Consider the following 19,843-nt stretch of genomic DNA (forward strand, 5'->3'; position numbering starts at 1 on the left):
TATGCCAATCATTTGTATTATTGGTATACATAAACGTTGTATTTGTAATCAACATATAATTTGCAAGTATTTCTGCACCTTACTAACATATGAGCAGTTACCTTCCATCCGCCTGGCAGGCTCTGTTGCCTGAAGGGCATGAGCGCCCTTGAAACTGTGTGAATAGCCTGTGACCTCACTTCTGCCAAGCACAGGCACACAAGAACTTCACCTCTATCCCAGCTTGCATGTTCGTTTCACTTGCACTGGCCAGTAGGTAATAGAAACAATGACAGCCCTGTGCACTAAGGGAGGAGAGAGAAAGGACTTTCTGTGAGTTTATCAATTCTGGACCAGACCGACAGGTCTGTAAATTCATCTCCCATGCAAAGAAGGGAGAGATTGAATTTGAAGTTCGTCCGCCCTCTGCGTTTTCTACGTCTCTGATGCACTCCAGCACGGGGTCTTGCTTATGTACTTGTACACAACATAGCACTTGGTTTAACAAGTAGCAGGTCTTGGGTTTTAACTGTCCATCTCCCAGCCCAGCAGTTCTGTCTTGGTCCAGCTGCAGTGAGTGCCCTGCTGCTGTGGGTTCCCAGCTTCACCTGGCTGACTCCTTGTTTCCCAGTGTGGTTCCTAGAAAAGCACCAGCAGGGAGCTAGTTAGAAATGTAAGGTTTTGGGGGCCAGGGGGTGTGGCTCAAGTGGTAGAGCACCTGCCTGGCCAGCACAAGTTCAAACCCCAGTGCCACCAAAAAAAAGAAAGAAGAAAAGAAATACAAGGTATTGTGCCTCCTGCAGTAGATTGAGGGTTATTATCCCCTCAAAAATGCCTATCTGTCCTCCAAAGTGATGGTGTGACTGGCTCCACATTCAGGATAAATGCCCCTTCTGCTAAGCGAGGACACAGAAGGAAGGCTCTGTCCAGGTCATTCACAGGTGCTTTTACTTTTTGATGATAAAATCTCAGTTCTAGAAATTTATCCTGCCGTTGTTTTTCCAAAAGCATGAAAATTACATGCATAGGTTTTTTTCATTGAACTATTGTTTGTAATTACACCATTGGATATGACTTGACTACATGTAGACATATAGTCTACATATAGTCTACAGATGAGGTTTGGATAAAAGCTAGACTAAGCATCCAATGGTATTCTACAAATCCAATCATTACATTTTGAATTTAAGTAATTGTAGAATGTACATTACTATTGAATTATTATCATTTTGAGCTTATTTTCTCACACTGACAAAAAAGAAAGTATTTTTATGCTATGTGTTTAGTAATCAAGTAAGCATAAAGGAGATGTATTTATAGAATCAAGAATTTTAAAGGAATACTGCCTCATTAGAACCAAATTGGTAATATCAATATGAGCTTGTAGCTGGGGGCTGGTGGCTCATGCCTGTAATCCTACTCAGGTGGCAGAGCTCAGGAGGATCAAGGTTCGAAGCCAGCCCTGGCAAAAGGTTCCCAAGACCGTGTCTCAAAAAAACCCATCACACAAAAAAAAGGACTGGTGAAGTGGCTCAAGGTGTAGGCCCTGAGTTAAAGCTCCAGTAATGCAAAAAAATAAAATAAAATGAGCTGGTATCTTTATTTGAAAAAGTTATTAAAAATGTATCTTTTCACCAGCAGCCATTGTAATCATACCTACTCAGGAGGCAGATATCAGAAGGATCAGGGTTCGAAGCCAGCCGGGGCAAATAGTTCACTAGACCCTATCTCAAAAAAACCCAACTCCAAAAACATAGTAGAACACCTGCCTGGCAATTGTGAGGCCCTGACTTCAAACTCCAGTACTGCCAAAAACAAAAGAAATGCATATTTCCTAGCTCCATCCACTGCAGTGGCTTGAGCCCTTGCCAGGACACACTCACTGTGGAGATTCTGCTCTCCAATACTATTTTTCCAATAACAAGAATCAGCGCCTCTTAGAGAAAGGGCTTCTTCCATGTCTGGGACAGGGAAATATAAACTGAGCCTGGAACATTCTGGTCAGCAAGTAGATGTTTAGTGATCAGTGGAGATTCAGGATGTGCGAACAGGTGTAAAAGTGGCTCCTCCTGCCCAAGCTGAGTGCACAATTTGAGTGTGGAAAGAGAATCCTGGCTGAGGATTCTTAGAGGATTGGCTGGATAATGACTCACAGGAGAGGCAACAAAGTATTCTGCAAATTTAGAGTGGTATGGACTACACCTCTGTTTAGATTTAGTTCAACCAGATGATACTATTACTCCATGTATGGTTAAAGAATAAACTGACAAGTACATACACTCCAGCTTGTAGGCACTTCCTACCATAAACAACAACAAATTGTGACTGTGAGCTTTAAAAAAAAAACCCTCCAAACATAAACTAGCAATATTCTATCAGGTCCATCTTTTAAAATTATTTATTTATTTATTTATTGAGGGTACTAGGGTTTGAACTCAGGGCTTTGTGCTTGCTAGGTGGGAGCTCCACCACTTGAACCATGCCCTTGTCTTTTCGTTTTAGTTTTAGATAGGGTCTTGTGTTTTTTTGCTAGGCCTTGTACTGCGATCCTCCTACTCACACATTCTGCATAGCTGGGGTGACAGGATGGTACCACCATGCCTGGCTTGTTGGTTGAGATAGGGTCTTGCTAATTTTTTCCCCAGGCCAGTCTCAAACTGATCCTGGCTGGTTCCAAGTTTTTTAAAATCACATCTTTTTTGAGGGGGTGGGTAACTGGGGTTTAAACTCAGGGTCTACCCCTTGAGCCACTCCACCAGCCCTTTTTTTGTGTATGTGATGGGTTTTTCCCCCTGAGATAGCATCTCATGAACTATTTGCCTGGGCTGGCTTCAAACCACAATCCTCCTGATCTCTGCCTCCTGAGTACCTAGGATTACAGGCGTGAGCTAAAAACACATTTCTTTGGATCACATCAGCCTTAGAACTAAAGAATTAGGGAAAAAATACTGATTGGTGCTTTGGATGGGAGCTATAGACTCTAATAAACATGAAAATTAGGCAGTGTCGATAATTTAAGCCAAAAAAGTGGCTAAGTGGTCACTCTCCTCTTGCAGTGTCAGGATAATCAACAAAACACCATCAATGGACTGAGCATATTCCATCAAGGTTTTGAAGATCTGGGCAGTGTCTACCCTTAAACCTTAGTAGACATATCAACAAGCTTCTGTGATAACCGCCTTCCTTAAATTGTGAACAGTTTTCAGCTCAGCCTGGGAAGACTTAGAATCAAGTAGGGAAGAGTTTGTGAGAATTGGACTCACTATATTGCTGTTTTTGCTAAGAGAGACAGCATATAGTTGGTCTTTTATAGAACATAAAGCAAGGAATAATTTGGCCTGTTTAGAACAAGAGCCCAATTAGCAGTTACTTGAAATGTGTATTTGAGTAACAGAGTGATAACTTTAATGTGAAGCCTAATTATTTCAGTATTGAAACATCTAAAGAAAGCTTGAGGTTCTTTAACATCTAAGTCTAGTTAATTGGGTTATAAGAGGTCATTGCTTTATAAAATCAGTTTCTGGAAGGACTTAATGCTAGAGGTGAAGGGCTGCCGAACCTGCTTCCCTCCCCAAACAGGAATACCCTGCTACACAGGTCCCCAGCTCTGTTCCTCTGTCCTGTCTTCACTTACCAGTGGCCACTTCTGTTTCTCTGGTCCTGGCCCCTAAGTCCACCCAGGTTGGTGTCTTGGGGCACTTAAAATTTTTCCTCTAGTCCAGAAATCTCACTCAGTAGCAATCTTGGGAATAAGTAGAGATGACAGAACATATTTTTAACATTTAGTTACCAGTTGGATTTCCTATTTTGGTCATTTTTCATTGTGCACATGACCTACAAGCATCAGATCTAGGGCCAAAAAAATCACGTAAGGCCTTACTGGCCTTCCCTAGGCAGTAGGCTTGTTTTAGTGTGTGACTGTTCTCACTGCAGGCAAGTGTTTTTCCACAGGAAAGCTAGCGCAGCCTGGGGCTAGTAGGGAAAGGGGCATTACTATGGTGCACCTATGTCTGACGCCAGAATTAAAATAGACATGAAGAAAAAGAGTTGCTATTAAGCCTGTGCATATGCTTTACTCTAAAGAAAGGGCACAGAGTTACCACCAGAATTAAAAGTTGCCTTAGTAATGCAGTACAATTACACCTAGTGTTGGTGTAACAAGCACTGGCTGCCTGATCTCCCTTGGGTGCTCTTTGGTCATCCCACTTGCCAAGGGTTCACAAAGCAATGACTGAGGTATTTGTTAGAAGTTCACATGTTGACAGTAATGTCAATTTAATAACCAACTGTAAGATTTGGTTATGTGAAATCAGATAGTGAAGGCACCAATGTATTACAGGACAGGAAGCACTCTGTAATCATAACTCTCAGCCTTCCAGAAAAACAAATTCATTTCAGGTGGGGCATAGTCTGAGCAAAACTGAACTCCTTCAGTGCCTGGCTGCCCTTTTTTTTTTTTTTCCTTGAACACGCTTCAAGTTGACTCTTAATTTTTCAAAGAGATAACCATTTGCCTTTTCTTCTTTTTACATTATTAGAAAAAGTGTACGAAGCAAGGTGCTGGTGGTTCATACCTGTAATCCTAGATACTTGGGAGGCTGAGATCAGGAGGCTCAGGCCAGCCCTGGCAAATAGTTTGCAAGACCCCATTCCCAAAATAACCAGAGCAAAATGGACTGGAGGTGTGGCTCAAGTGATATAGAGTGTTTGCTTTGCAAGTGCAAAGCCCTAAGTTCAAACCCCAAGAACAGTTGAGTACCTGTAATCCTAGCTACTCAGGAGGCAGAGATTAGGAAGATAGAAGTTTGAAGCCAGCCTGGGCAAATAGTTTGAGAGACTCTATTTCCAAAATAGACGACACAAAAAGGGCTGGAGGAGTGGCTCAAATGGAACAGCACCTGCCTAGCAAGCCTGAAGCCCTGAGTTCAAACCCCAGTACCACAAAAAACAAAACAAAAAACCCACCTCTCCAAAAAAAAGAAGGAAAAGTGTGTTAAGTTTTAAAAATCTGAGATGCATGCAAACTTAGTTTCATAAAGGTGGTTGGGGAATCTTAGAAAATACCTACTGTGATATTTTTGGCATTTTTCACAATGCCTGGCTCATGGTACACAGTAAGTCTCTCACTGAATTTGATAGATAACTTAAGTTCAAATAGATTAAATACTGTGTCTGCAGATGGATAATTTGGTACAAGTTGTTCCATATGTCTGGACTGCTCCTTCCCCTGGCAACTAGGCTCTAACTGCTCCTCCTTGTCCAAGGTCAATGCCATTTCTTCCTGACACCTTCTCTCATTTTGCTGTTACACAAGTTATTACAATTTGGCATTGTATATTACATGTCTTCAGTAAACTGCATGTGCCAGTGACTCACATGCAGCTAGGATTACAGAATCCTAGCTACTCAGGAGGCAGAGATCAGGAGGATCGCGGTTCCAAGCCAGCCCGGGCAAATGGTTTGCCAGACCCTCTCTCTAAAATACCTAACACAGAAAAGACTAGTGGAGTGGCTCAAGTGTAGGCCTTGAGTTCAAGCCCCAGTACCTCAAAAAAGAATTATTTATTGTAAGAACTTGATTGGAGGTGTGGCTCAAGTGGTAGAGCGTCTGCTTTGCAACACAAGAGCTCTGAGTGCTAAACTCCAGTCCCAGTTCCATACACAAAAGGAGATTGGGGAGGGGGAGGGAGGAGGACAAGGTGGCCCAAACAATGTATACACATGTGAGTATGTGTATAAAAACGATAAAACAAAACAAAATCTAGTAAACTGTATTCTCCATGAGAACAAGGATTCAGTTGGTTTTACTTAATTAGTGCTTAGTACAGTGCTACCACCATGTAGTGAAAACATCAACTATATGTAGTTTAATCACAGCTTTAGTTCCTCTTGAAGACAGGGACAAAGTGACACATGAATTCCAAGAAGCAGAATGGAAGGCCCTTTTTAAATAAATGCTGTTTTCTTGAATTTGGGAGTTTTTGATCCACTTCAAAGCAACTTACCATCCTCAAATCCTTTAGCATATCCTTCCCCTTTTGTCAGTTCACGCTGTGACTAAATGAACTGCTTCAGTTGGAGTCTCCCCAAAGCACCCCTTCCTTTGGCTTGGCACTCACTGTGGCCGATTGTCACTCACGCCCCCCCCCCCCCGCTTTGCCTACATGGGAGGGGCCCAAGCAACAGGTATTAGAGGTAGTTATGCCTTCAAAAATACCCGACACTTCATTTCTAGAGCCCTTGGTTTCCAAACAACTTTTGACAAGGTATCTCTGATCCCTACAGAAGACCTGGAATCGAGCCCGGCGTTTGCGCAGGATTGAGTTAGACGTCTGTCTGGGAGGTGCTGCCGGGGTTAAACGCAGGGCTTCGCGCTCCAAGGCTTGCTCAGGCTCCACCGCTTGAGCCACACCTCCGGTTGGTTTATTTTTGGCGGTACGGGGGCTTGAAGGCTTGGCGCTCTATCACTTCAGTCACTGCACCAACCCTGCTCCGGTTATTTTGGAGATGGGTCTCGAGAACCACTTGCCCGGGCTGGCCTCACACCAAGTCCTCCCGATCTGTCGCTATGATCACAGGAATGAGCCACGGGAGCGCGGCGAGCTAGCCTTTTCTAAACGTCCAGTCTCCGGAGGTGCCCGAGGATGGTTTGCAGAGACCCGGGCCCGCCCGCCTCGGTTTCCTTCTCGAACTCACTGGGAAGTAGAACCGCGGGAAATGGCACAACTTCCATAAGCTGTGCCGCAAGACTACTGTACGGTACTGATCAGTGTTCCCCACACGTTTACCCCCCGGAACCACTTCCGGGGACGCTCTAGGCATCCTGCCGCCTCTCAGTGGTTCTTCTGGTTCCGCCTCTCAGTGGTTCTTCTGGTTCCGCCTCTCAGTGGTTCTTCTGGTTCCGCCTCTCTACGCGTACTGATCCCGCCTCTTTCCTCCGCCGCCCGGATATGACGAGCTCTCGCGAGACTTGGGCCTCTTCCTAAGCCGGCTCTCCTCAAGGTAGGTTCGGGGTTTCTTCTCTGGCTGCGCTTTTTTTTGCCGGCTGTAGGGGAAAAGGGACTTTGGGGGTCGACCTAGGTGGCGGGCCCTGCGCCCCAGGTTGGGGATGCGGCAGATTATCGGGCTCGCGTCCGCCGATGGCTCCCGCCGGCCGGCCGGGCTGTCGGTCGGCGAACTCCGCTCACCGCGCCTTCTGCCCCTCAGGACAAGGCCATGTTCAGCTCGAGCGCCAAGATCGTGAAGCCCAATGGCGAGAAGCCAGACGAGTTCGAGTCGGGCATCTCCCAGGTGAGCGGCCGGCCCGCGGCGGGAGGGGCGCGGGGTGGCCGGCGGCAGCCGCGCTGAGCGCTCGCTGTGTCGCCCGCAGGCGCTGCTCGAGCTGGAGATGAACTCGGACCTCAAGGCGCAGCTGCGGGAGCTCAACATCACGGCGGCCAAGGTGAGCGCGGCGCCCCGCACCCGCACCCAGTCCTAGTCTGTGCTCGGCACTTGCAGGCGGTCTTGGCCCCGGCCTCGGGTCCTGTCTCTGCCATGAGAACATGCAGGCTTTGGTGAAACGGCCCTAGAGAGGACAAACTGCCTTGCAAAACCTTGCGCTTCTCTTCCACGGGCGATGCTAAGGATGGCGTGACAGACGGTGGAGCGAGGGCTGGAGGCCTGGCTCAAGTGGTAGAGCCTCTGCCCAGCAAGTGAAGCCCCGAGCCTAAGCTCCAGTACCGCCACAAGAAAAAAAAGCTGTGCACCTGTGGTGTGTGGCAATAAAAAATGAGCTGAGATTGTATTTGCCCATTTTCTGTTGCCAGTAATGATTCCAGACTGGTGAGATTTGATTTGGCTCATGGTTCTGGAGGTCCATACCTACATAGCTTCTGGCTGGCAGTGACCTGAGGTGGCATCACAGAGCAAGAGAAGGGCACATGTGTGTGTCTTTTGGTCTCTATCTTACTAGAAGAGCCTAGTGGCTACGCCGTCAATGCCATATCCAATCCCACTACTTCCTCAAGGTTCCACCTCTAAACACTAATCCCTTAAACTGTTCATTAATACCTCACAGTGGGGGGGTTAGATTTCATCACAGGGACCCTGGGGGACACTTGGACCCTATCCCAACCTTAGCACAGTGATGTTTTTAAAGGGAGCTCCGAATGATTGAGGTGTCCTAGTATGTGACAACTGATGCTGACATTGAATGTTGGCATGCAGGATTGTACTTGAGTGGAAAGGGTGAATAAAGGTTATGAACTTTAAATGTGCATTTTTTTTTTCCTTAGGAAATTGAAGTTGGTGGTGGTCGCAAAGCTATCATAATTTTTGTTCCAGTTCCTCAACTTAAGTCTTTCCAGAAAATCCAAGTCCGGCTAGTACGTGAACTGGAGAAAAAGTTCAGTGGGAAGCATGTGGTCTTCATCGCCCAGGTATCTGTTGTTTCTGTTAAAGGTTCTGTTCCCTGAGTTTGTTGGGATTACTTGCGTTTTGGCTGTGGCATAAGTAATGCAAACAGTCTTCAATGAGCCCCAAGAAAGTAGTTGGTAGGATGTTGGGAAAGTCGGTTGCATTGAGTTAATTAAGACATTGAGGAGTCGTGACAATATAAGAAGTCTGTTCAGTGAGAGAGTGGTGGATTTTGGAGCTGTTGGAATGACTTCCCATGTTGACAGTGCCATAAATGTGTGGTGGGTTGGTGTGGTTGGTGCTTCTGCATGACAGTCACCGTTCCCGGGCTTAGCTTCTCTACTGACTGAGAGGGAGCTAAGGAGTAGTTTGTAGGAAAGGGGCACATAGTCAAGAAGGGTGTTTTTAACTTTAGTTCTGGCTTTGGTGCAAACTGAAGTCTGGGGACTTAGTGCTAGGACTTACTGGGAATAAGAAATAGGATTCGATGTCAGTAAGGATTTAGTGGCTTTGGAGGCTTTTAGAACTTATTGTTACTTTTTTTTTTTTTTTTTTTTTTTTTTTTTGCGGTACTGGGGTTTGAACTGATGGCCTACACCTTAAGTCACTCCAACAGTCATTTTTTATGTTGGGTATTTTTGAGATAGCATCTTGTGAACTGTTTATGGAGGGCTGGCTTCCAACCATGTGTGATCCTCCTGATCTCTGCCTCCTGAGTAGCTAGGATTACAGATGTGAGCCACCAGTGTCTGGCTAAACTTTTGTTATTCTTTGTGTTTAAAGCAATTTGACATTTCTTAGCTTTATAACAACTTAAGGTCTTTTTTTCCCCTGCACCTTTTTACATGGTAATTTTTTTTACCTTACAGAGGAGAATTCTGCCTAAGCCAACTCGAAAAAGCCGTACGAAAAATAAGCAAAAGCGTCCCAGAAGGTGAGTATTTTGACTGCCTTGGAAATGTTCCCCCACTCACCACCAGTTCTTGATATGTAGAAAATGTAGTCAGTGATGCAAGCTGTGTGTATAGGAAACTTGGCTGAGTGACATTTTGTTTCGTCTAGTGATAAATATTTTCGAATTTGTTGTAGGTGTAAGACATAAGTGCATTCACACAGGTAGTTAGATGTGCAGTGTAACTATCAGTGCTTGCTCAAAAGATGAGGCTGTTTGTTTCTTTGCATTCTTTCAGCAAAGGACCGATGGTAAGGAAATCTGTAGTTCTTGTTTCTGATAAAGGCATATCGGATGTAGTTGGCCAGGTCTGGGACTTGTCTTTCTGGTGCTAATGTCACAGGGTAAGGTGTCAGTGCTGTTGAAGGCTGATGAAAATTGTGAACCTGAGTGAACAGGTGCTGTGGCATAAGCTCATGGGTATAGTTTATTGAATTAGGTGTTCTGGTATTTGTTAATGTGTTTTCTGAATTTGTAGCAGACCCTTCCCTGCTAAGTAAAACATTCTTAATCTTTCTGCCAGAGGCAAAAAATTATGAGATGTAAAATTTGAATTACTCCAAGTAAATTGTTATTCCAAGAAAAATGGAACCAGGGCTTGGAGAACTTGCTCATTATGACTAATTACTAAGATTTTTTTTAACTCGTTTTGAAAGTAGAGGGGGGATTTAACATTGTAGGCAGATATTACTATGTAGAAAGGAAGGGTGGGGAGTAGTAGGAAAGTAGGTAAAGGTTTTCTAGAACCTGAATCACATGGCTTAGAGGTGTGAACTTGTTTCGTGGCAGTTGGAGTGGCATAAATATTTATGCCTTCCCTAGTTCTGAGACTCCTCATCAGGAGTAAAGTGCCAGGAGCACAGCTACAGGACTGCCTCCCAAGCCTGCAGCTGTAATGCTCCCTGTTCCAATCCTGTGACGCCCACTCTTATGGGTCAGGTCACTTCCCAGGACCTAATCTACATCCAGAGCCTTTACACTAAGATCTTTTGGCAGGCCATTGTAATTCTACCACCTTTCCAGTGTGATTTACTGTTCAGATATTTTCCATTTTCAGACTTACCTTTCTCCAGCTCTGGTCATATATGGAGGTTTATATGTTTTTCTGGTGATAGTAGGGTGTTTATTTTTCCTCTGTAGCACTTTAGTCTTAATGGTTTGTGATTATTGCTAAAGCTGTATTGCCATTGCTCCCTCTAAAAGATTTTAGATAACATTAGAACCTTGGGAGACAGCTAAGAATAACTTTGATTTTATTCTCATTATTGTTTTTTAAGGAACTTACAAATTACCACATTTATTGTGTGACATAGTACTGTAAGAATATGCTTAACCAGTGAGTAGCAACAAACAGCAGCTGCCTGGTGTCTTTCTGAAAGGTGATGAAGGCTTTGGAAAGTGAGTTTATCCTTCAGCTTGCTGTCTCTCAAGTTGAGCTTTCTATGTGTGTGGGTGCTACCCTGTGGGAAATACGAATAAACAGAGTGTAGTGTCTTGTTATGTACTTGTAGTGAATAAGATGTACACAAATAATTGCAATGGCTGCCTGCTTTATAAACGTTAAAGATATGAACTGTCTCTGCGTATTTCTGAGATTGTGTACATAGTAGGTACCTCACAAGTTTGGAATTAAAGATGGTCCCTGGCTTAGGACATTTTGACTTTAAGGTAGAGTGAAATTGACGGGTACATTAGAAACAGTACTTGGAATTCTGAATTTGGATCTTTTCCAAGCTTAGTGATAGATGGTGTGATCCTCCAATGGTTCTAGGCACTCGATCACAAGCATCCACAGTGTTCATGATGAGCCACGGTGCTTGGTACGTGGCTATATTAGGTGCATTTTGATTTAGGGTATTTTCCACTTGTGATGAGTTACCAGGTGTTACCTAGTGTAACACCATGTAAGTCAAGGAGCATTTGTAATTGAATTCATCAGGCAGCTGCTGGGTAGGTTATGACCTTGACGGTGATACTCCAGTGAGGAGCCATAGTCCATTTGCATTTTACATAATGGAATGGACTGAGTGAGGGTTTCACATAGATAGGCACTACCCTAGAACAGTGATGGAACCACATCCTGTGGGATAGAATAGTGTCTTGGTTTTTTCTTTTTCTTCCAATATTGGGGCTTGAACCACTCTACCAGCCCTTATTTGTGATGGGTTTTTTTGAGATAGGGTCTTGATTTGCTTGGGCCAGCTTTGCACCTTGAGCCTCCTGATCTCTGCCTCCTGAGTAGCTAGGATTATAGGTGTGAGCCACTGGCGCTCAGCATTGTTTGATCAGAGAAAAGGAGATTTGGTGGCATTTTGGGAGGTCAAGGACAGCTCTTGAAGAGTCTTTGATGGGTAAATCATGTTATTTTAGGATTACTTTGACAACATGTTTTGGAGATAGTCAAGACTTAGTTAGAAAGGTCATTGCATCGATTCAATTTAGAAATAACATGTAAAAGTCCTCATTAGCAACTGTTCATGGGCTTGGTGCGTGCACAGATGACCAAGGTTGTCACCTTTACAATAGACGAAGTGGCTTGTTACTCTCAGTTGCACAAAGGCTTTGGCGTGACTCATGAAATATGACTAACCCCTTGGAAACGAGATTTCAGGGGTCTTGACCCTGGGAGGTGCCTGGGGTTCATTTGAGGGCAGGCATTGCTATGTTGCTTACTTCTTGTTATTCTTTAAGCCGCACCCTGACAGCTGTGCACGATGCCATCCTTGAGGACTTGGTCTTCCCCAGTGAAATTGTGGGCAAGAGGATCCGAGTGAAACTGGATGGTAGCCGGCTCATAAAGGTTCATTTGGACAAAGCACAGCAGAACAATGTGGAACACAAGGTAATAGCTAACACTTTGTTGTGGGAAGGCTCAGCCACACATGAAGTAGATTGTGCCATCAGAAAGTCATTGTCAGCTTGTGGCCAGCTCTTTGCATCTGTGCTTGATGCCCTTCCCCTCTTTGGTTAATATATGCCAGGTTTTGAATTGTGAGATGTATCTATGATTGTAATTAGGTAAAGTGGACTTGCTTGTCTGCCTAGCAAGCAGGAGGCCCTATGTTCAAATCCCAGTACTTCAAAAAGAAAAAAAAAAATCTTAAAAGTTATTAGGTAAAACGGAAATAAAGAGAGTCTATGGTCTGACTTTCAGCAAGGCTGTATGTGGATGTTGGGGTTGGGTTGTATGTTAGAATATGGGAAGACCTGACTTGAAAATGAAAGCCATGTGGTATCATTGGCCTCTGTGGCTTTGTCCCAGTGGCATAGACGTGGAATAGCTTATCCCCAGTCCTGAGATGATTGAGGGTTTCCATGTCCTGAATAACCCTCCTCAGCACTTGGCTGCTGAAACGAAAAAGTACAGAACACAATTTCACAGAGTCACTAGGTTTTAAGATAATGTGTGTATTTAAAAGTTTTGTGATGCATTTTTCCTTTTCTTATAGGTTGAAACGTTTTCTGGTGTCTATAAGAAGCTCACTGGCAAGGACGTTAATTTTGAATTCCCAGAGTTTCAGTTGTAAACAAAATGACTAAATAAAGTATAATTCATAGTATTCTGTTTTGGCATCTTTTTCAAAATTTCAAAGGGATGGATGCACATTGTCAGTCAGTCCCTACATAGGTGGAGGATGTGAACAGAGGTTCAAAAGCCGCGGCTACGCTAGGAAGTGTGTTGCAGGTGAAGGATGTGCTTATGTACAGTAATGTTCAAGTGTGCATAATTTCATGATATCAGATATGGGGAATACTGCAATTCACATGGTTTGACCTAAAATACAAGAGTAATTTCTTTTTGTGTGTGTGGGACTGGGGTTTAAACTTGGCTTCATGCTTGCAAAACTTGTGCTCTATTACTTGAGATACACTTCTGGTCCATTTTGGTTTGGTTATTTTGGAGATGAGGGGGTTTCTCACAGCTCATTGTCAGTACTGGCCTGGAACCTTGGTCCTCTGGATCTTAGCATCCTACGTAGCTAGGATTACAGCTGTGAGCCACCAGGACCCAGCTAAGAGTAAATTTCATTATGATTAAAAGCCATGGACGCTTACTGCATTTTTATTTTATTTTTTCAGTACTTGGGTATGAAGTCGTAGGGCCTGGCACTTGCTGGGCAGGTGGTCTGCCACTTGAGCCACAACCCCGGCCCTTGAATTTTCTTTCTTTGAGGTAGGATCTCAGGTTTTTGCTAGTGCTGTCCTGGGCCGAGGTCTTCCTGTTTGGTGTCTCTTGCATAGCTGGGATTGTAGTCATGAGCCACTGAGCCATTTTTAAGTGTGTGCACAGGTTAGTAGTGCCATGTAACAGTGTTATGAAACATGACAGAACTTTATTCGTTCACCTTTCAGAACTGAACTGAACTGAAAACTTGACCCGTTACGCCAACAGCTCTACTCCCTGATCCCCAGAATCATCTGGGTGTTTGTGTTTTGAGAAAGGGTCTTGCTAGGTAGCCTAGTCTGGCCTCAGACTCTTGATCCTCCTGCCTTACTTAGCCTTTTTTGTGCTGGGATCAGTCCTCATTTGGTTTTTCTGCGTAAAGCAATGTTAAGTTCAAATTGATTTTGAAAAATCAAATGTTGGCAGTACAATTAATGGATGTTCTTTTTTTTTTTTTGGTGGTATTGGGGTTTGAACTCAGGCCTATACCTTGAGCCACTCTGTCAGCCCTTTTTTGTGATAGGTTCTTTTATTTATTTATTTTTTTTTTTCATTTTTCTTTTATTATTCATATGTGCATACAAGGCTTGGTTCATTTCTCCCCCCTGCCCCCACCCCCTCCCTTACCACCCACTCCGCCCCCTCCCGCTCCCCCCCTCAATACCCAGCAGAAACTATTTTGCCCTTATCTCTAATTTTGTTGTAGAGAGAGTATAAGCAACAATAGGAAGGAACAAGGGGTCTTGCTGGTTGAGATAAGGATAGCTCTTGAACTATTTGCCTGCTGGCTTTGAACTGTAATCCTCCTGATAGTCCTCCTAAGTAGCTAGGCTTATAGGCCTGAGCTGCTGCTACTTGGCTTTGGATGTTAACTATTCTGAATGATAAGGGGAGCTTGGGTGAGTAATCCAATTGCTTAGTCTTCCAGGGCATTAAAATGAAGACATTGAAATGCAAGCTCTGAAGTGTGGGTCCCCGAGCAGCATCAGGTGACCGCAGCAGTGCTTCCAGGTGAGCTTAGTTCCCGGGGGTACATTAGGTGACCACATTTGCACCTGGTAGGCAGAGAGAGGAGCAAAAGTCCTATAAGAAAATTGCTTCTCCAGTTTTGGCTTTGAGCTCAGAATTACTTTCAAGAAGCCAGGCACTGGCTGGTGACTTATGCCTATATCGTAATGCTAGCTACTGGGGAGGCTGAGATTGGGAGGCTCGAGGTTTGAAGCCAACTGGAATAGTTCATGAGACTCATCTCAAAAATAATAACCAAAATCAAAAAAAGGCTGGTGGAGTGGCTCAAGTGGTAGAGCTCTTGCCTACCACTTGTAGGTACTTGTACTCAGCAACCCCAGTACCACCAAAAAAAGACCTGGATGGTCTGGGGATGTGGCTCAAGTTTACCAGGCAGAGCACCTGTCTAGCAAAGTTCAAGCCTCCAGTACCACCAAAAACTACAAGATGTACCTTTCTGTTATGTATGGTAAGGAAACATTCAGGGAAGAGAGGCAATATTGGATAGTGTTCTATCTCCTTTTATCCCTCATACAGACTAACAGACCAGCTCATGTAACTTCAGGGAACCTTGCAGGTGGAGCAAAGGTATTTTCCCCTTTCTCCAAGTGAGGTCAGTCCTGGCAAGAGCATCCTGGCCTTATTGCTGGCCAGGTCATGGTGGGAAGTGGGGCGGGACAGGGGAAGACTGGACTGGATGGTGGCTGGCACTCAGCTGATCAAGCCTTGGTAGTGTGTGAGTGAGTAGCAGTTTTATCCACAGTGTTCCATTTGCTTGTCTATTGTCTGAAGCCCTGTGTTCTAGCTGGAACCGTAGCTGAGCCTCTTCCCTGGTCTCTTTGGAAAGAATCATCACTTAGGCCTGGGTGCTGCAAGCCTGTCCATCTTGCCTTCTTCAGTGCCAAAACCCATTTCCTGACCATCTGCTTATGTTTTGTCATCTCCGTGTGTGTGGTGGTACATGCCTGTAATCCCAGCACCTGGGAAGCTGAGGCAGGAGGATGTGGAGTTCAAGGCCAACCTGGGCTACGTAACTAGACCCTGTCAAACAAAAACCAAAAGAAAATGTTTAACATGTACTGCTTCTTGGGAAACACTAGATGAATTTTGTGACCATAAACCTGAAACTGACTTCACATTTTTAGTCCAGCACAATCTCAAGAACACAGGAGCCTGAGGGCAGGAGACGTGATGGAGCTTTTCCCGTTCTGGGCGACTGTCGTTACACAGAGGATGGCTGGAGCACTGAACATTGTTCTCTTCAGCTCACAGGACACTGCAGTGAGAAGTAGTTCAGGGTTTTATTAAATGTAATCTTTGGATGGGGGGTGTGGTTATGAGGTGGTGTCTTTTCAAGTTCACTGGTTTAGGAAATGATTTACAAGGTGCTCTGGAATGTTAAGACGTTTTTCTTCAGAATTTGCTGAATTGGTTGATTTTTCTGTGGTGCCAGAGGCTATCACTACACTGATAGATTTCAAAACAAAATACTCATCTCTAGGAAAAACTTTTAACATCATATTAGGAGAAACTGCTTGTTGGAACTAGAACGAGTGTATTTTAATGTGGCCTTTGGAAAGTGCTTCATTTCAGGTGGAAATGATGTTACTTGTAAGATCCTGCATTGGGAATACTCATTGAAAATGAGTATTGAAAATGAGTTGCCTTTGAGTCACTTGTTGAACATATAAGTATTCAGTACTTTCTAAGTACTTTATAAGGATAAAGATGAACATTATAGGAAAGATGGAACAGTTTGGTTGGTTTTCAGCAAAAACTTGTGTGCCGGCTGAACAGGAAGTGTAGTCAAATGTCAAGTGTGTGCAGTTGTGTACATGCAATAGAGATCTTACTACACATGGGTACAGCAGAAGAGTGAGATAGGCTTCTGTGTACCTGTCCCCCCTGGGGTGTCACTGTAGCCCGGGCTGGCCTTGAACTCGATCCTCCTGCCTCAGCCTCTTAAGTGTTGGGATTACAGGCATATTTGAGAGCCTTGAAGTGAATTCTAAATCTTGTACTCTGAAGAATTTTTCACCTGTGATGATTATTAAGATCAAGTGTCAAAATAAACAGAACTTGATTTTAAACTGCTATGTCACAAAAGTATTAAACCAAGGTTTTCTAAATGGAGTCACATTGATTCCATTAAATTGAGTATTTCAGTGCACAAGAAGGTTTAGGTACCATTATTATTATCTTTTTTTTTTTTTTAATGATTGGGGTGTAGCTCAGTGGTAGAATGTGTGCTTTACATGCACAGGCTCTGGGTTTGATCCCCAGCACCAAAAAATTGAAAGATCTGAAATACAACTGTATGAAAAATCTAGAATTTGACAACCTTCAGAAAATGCATGTGACATCACTCATGAAGGCTTGCAAAGCTGAAATAACTATTCAGTACTATGAAATGTTCTATTTTAGTAACTGCATTGGAGATACTCAGTTTGTATCTGATGGAGTATGTAGACAGTCCTCACAGCTCTCCTCAGAAACCTGGCTTCCAAAGAAATCTGTAACCTGAACACAGCAGACAGTGAGGCATTAACTCCTGGCTTTCTGATGTGAGCTTAGGAAGGATATCTGTCTTTGGTTTGCAGGTCCGTTTCTGACTGGTGTTCACCTCCTGTGGGTGCTCAACCTTGCCATGGAGATGACGAGGAGGAACAGTGAGAGAGGCTCCAGCACCACCTTCCCCCAGTCCTGTGTGATGTTACCTGTGTTACTGTTTGACAGCCACTATCCCTGTTCATCTTAGTCTCATTTCCTCACAGCATGAGGAAACCATGCCGACTTGCCTTGGACTTCTCTGTCAGTGCATATGGTCAGTTGGGCGTGTTTATTTATGGGTTTGCTCCTCATTGCTGAGTGGCTGCTGACCAGATGGGTAAATGTTTCTGTGAGGATAGTTGCTATGCCCGCAGGTGTTCCCTTGTTGGGTTAATGTGCTGATTCTGTGCCAGGTGTGTGCTGGAGCAGGCGGTGCAGGCTGGTATGGCTGACATTTATTTTGAGGATTCAGGACACTGGGCAAGGAGGGCCAGCACTTGTTTGTGCCAACCAAAGCTGCCGTGGAGCTACTGCATCAACACTGGGGTAGACTTAGCTGTATTAACTCAAATCCGCACAGCCACCTGTGAACAGACACAGTGCTTTCAAGGTGTGGTCCTTGAATCACAGTAGCCTCAGCCTTGGGAACTTGTTAGAAACAAAAGTGCTCATATCTCATCACCAGCCTGGTGGATCAGGCACACAGTGACTTGTTTTAAGAACACCACTCCACCCTCCCAGTTGATTCTGATGCTGGCTCCTTTTACTTCTTTGAAGAACCTCTGATGCAGAGCCCTAATAGCCTTTTTTTTTTTATAGTATGGGGCTTGAACTCAGAGCCTCACATTTGCTAGGCAGGTGCTCTAATCCACGAGGCACTCCCTCAACCTCCCCCACCCCCAGTGTCTGATAAGACCTTGTCATGGGGCACTGGCTGTCATGCAACCACGTAGCAAGTGGTGTGATCTGGGTTCTGATCTGTTTAAGACTTAAGAATTTCAGTTGGCTTGCAACACATCCATTAAACATTTAAGTATTCAATATCTTGTAATTACTTTGCAAGAACAAAGATTTTAAGTACACTGGCTGTGGTGTCTGTCCATTCCAATTTAGACAGTGACCAGGCAGAGAGAAGTGTGCTTGGGACAGGGTGGGGGAGACAAGTCCTGCACTGTGAAGTGGGAGGCCCAAATGCAGCTCTGTACTTTCGGGGAACTCTGAAGCCTTCCGGGATGACAGAGGCAGGTGGCCATGGTTAATGTCCTTATGGATAAAGTGTCTCAGAGATAAGACAACACATCCGGTGTGACCTCCAGTGAAATTTCCCATCCAGAGACAAACAGTTGTCATCTGACTTCCATCCAAACTCCTGGTTATCTTAGAGAAATGTAAATAGTTAGTGGATGCTGTCCAGTCTCACCCGGGCCTGGGGCAGATTAGCCTGTGGGGTCAGAACTCCCAGGGCACAAGGCTGTTCCAGTGGCCATGGCCTTGATGCTCTCAGGAAGAAGCCAGAGGCCTACAGGCAAGTAGGCCTGGGCAGAGTGGCTAGGAGACCTTTTTGCACTAATTTATAATGCAGGTATAAACATTCATAATCTAGAAGTTGTTCTAATATATAATTATTCAATATAAGCAAGTTAAATTACCAGTTTTTCTTTTTTTTTTTGTAATGAACATTTTTAAGGCTGTTTGCACTTTTTAAAAAGCCCTTAGCCTTTCAGAAACACAGAAAGGCCATACCTGCAGCCATGGTGAGGCAGAAGAGGCTGTGTGGCAGGGGTTCTACAGTGGTTTGTGGGCTTGTTCTCTGTACTCTGAGGAGCCTGGCTTTTAGCACTGCATATCCTCTAAGTGACATGGGGCAAGGTCTCTCTCTCTCTCTCTCTCTCTCTCTCTCTCTCTCTCTCTGTCTCTCTCTTTCTCTCTCTTTCTCATCCTGCCTCAGCCTCCCAAGTTCTGGAATTACAGGTGTGTACCACCACACCTAGCAAGGGGCTGTAATTGTTGAGAGCACTAAGTGGGGTCATTGTCCTGGTGTTTTGAGTCAACACCTGAGTGCAGAAGCTGGTCCAGCTCTTCACCATCTGTGCTGTGCAGAAGGGGCAGAGGTGATGGCTGCTTGGGAACTGTGCTAATTACCTGGTCCTTGGTTCTTTCCACCCTTGCAGGTCCTTTCTGCTTCGCACAGAGGTTCATCTGAAGAAGTACCCACACCGCTCCTATGGGCATGTGTTTCTGTGCTCATCAGCAAAAATAAAATACTAGCTGTGGCTGGTAGACCCAACTGTCTTGTTCCTCTATTCCAGTCCTGCTAGGAGCCATGGCAGCTTCGGGACCTAGCTATTGCTCCACCTCAACCCTGTTGGCTCCTGGTTGGATGTCTTTGTGTGGGCGTGCCTGTGCACTGTAGATGCTTACAGTGCCTTGCTCCACCCATTAAAGCCAGGACCTTTCCCCTACTGACAACAGAACTGTTGTGAGAACCTTAGCACTTGCTGAGTCCTGGGAGAGGGTGAGCAGTAAACTCACATTGGGGTTATATTGCGTAGGATTTCACTTGGCCATGGTAAAAGATTCCCAGTGATTTTCGTGTTGGAAGAGGTCATGAGTTATAAACAGGTCAATTCAAATATGAAGATTACTCTGCTCAAAACAAAACCCCAAAAGTAGCTGAGCAGGGAGTGTAGCTCAATGGTAGAGCACTTGCCTAACATGCTTGAAGCCCTGGGTTCCATCCCAGCGTGTATGTGCACACCAAAGCCTGAAATCTTACAATGAATACAAGGAATCTA

General features: G+C 44.5%; 1 protein-coding gene and 1 long non-coding RNA gene across 2 annotated transcripts; both read left to right on the forward strand.

Annotated features, from left to right (window-relative positions):
* Positions 1-6,907: 6,907 nt before the first annotated feature.
* Rps7 (ribosomal protein S7) lies at positions 6,908-12,885 on the forward strand. The gene is made up of 7 exons (XM_074049091.1): positions 6,908-6,981; positions 7,186-7,269; positions 7,349-7,420; positions 8,253-8,396; positions 9,243-9,307; positions 12,017-12,167; positions 12,775-12,885. Exons 2-7 carry the CDS (start codon positions 7,195-7,197, stop codon positions 12,850-12,852), a joined length of 585 nt encoding a protein of 194 aa, XP_073905192.1. The 5' UTR covers positions 6,908-6,981; positions 7,186-7,194; the 3' UTR covers positions 12,853-12,885.
* Positions 12,886-14,168: 1,283 nt separating this feature from the next.
* On the forward strand, positions 14,169-19,502 carry LOC141414991 (uncharacterized). The gene is made up of 3 exons (XR_012440010.1): positions 14,169-15,779; positions 17,099-17,322; positions 19,220-19,502. It is a non-coding gene; the product is annotated as an uncharacterized lncRNA (long non-coding RNA).
* The last annotated feature ends 341 nt before the right edge of the window (positions 19,503-19,843 follow it).

Source organism: Castor canadensis, chromosome 12, assembly GCF_047511655.1.
Source record: "Castor canadensis chromosome 12, mCasCan1.hap1v2, whole genome shotgun sequence".
NCBI lineage: Eukaryota > Metazoa > Chordata > Mammalia > Rodentia > Castoridae > Castor > Castor canadensis.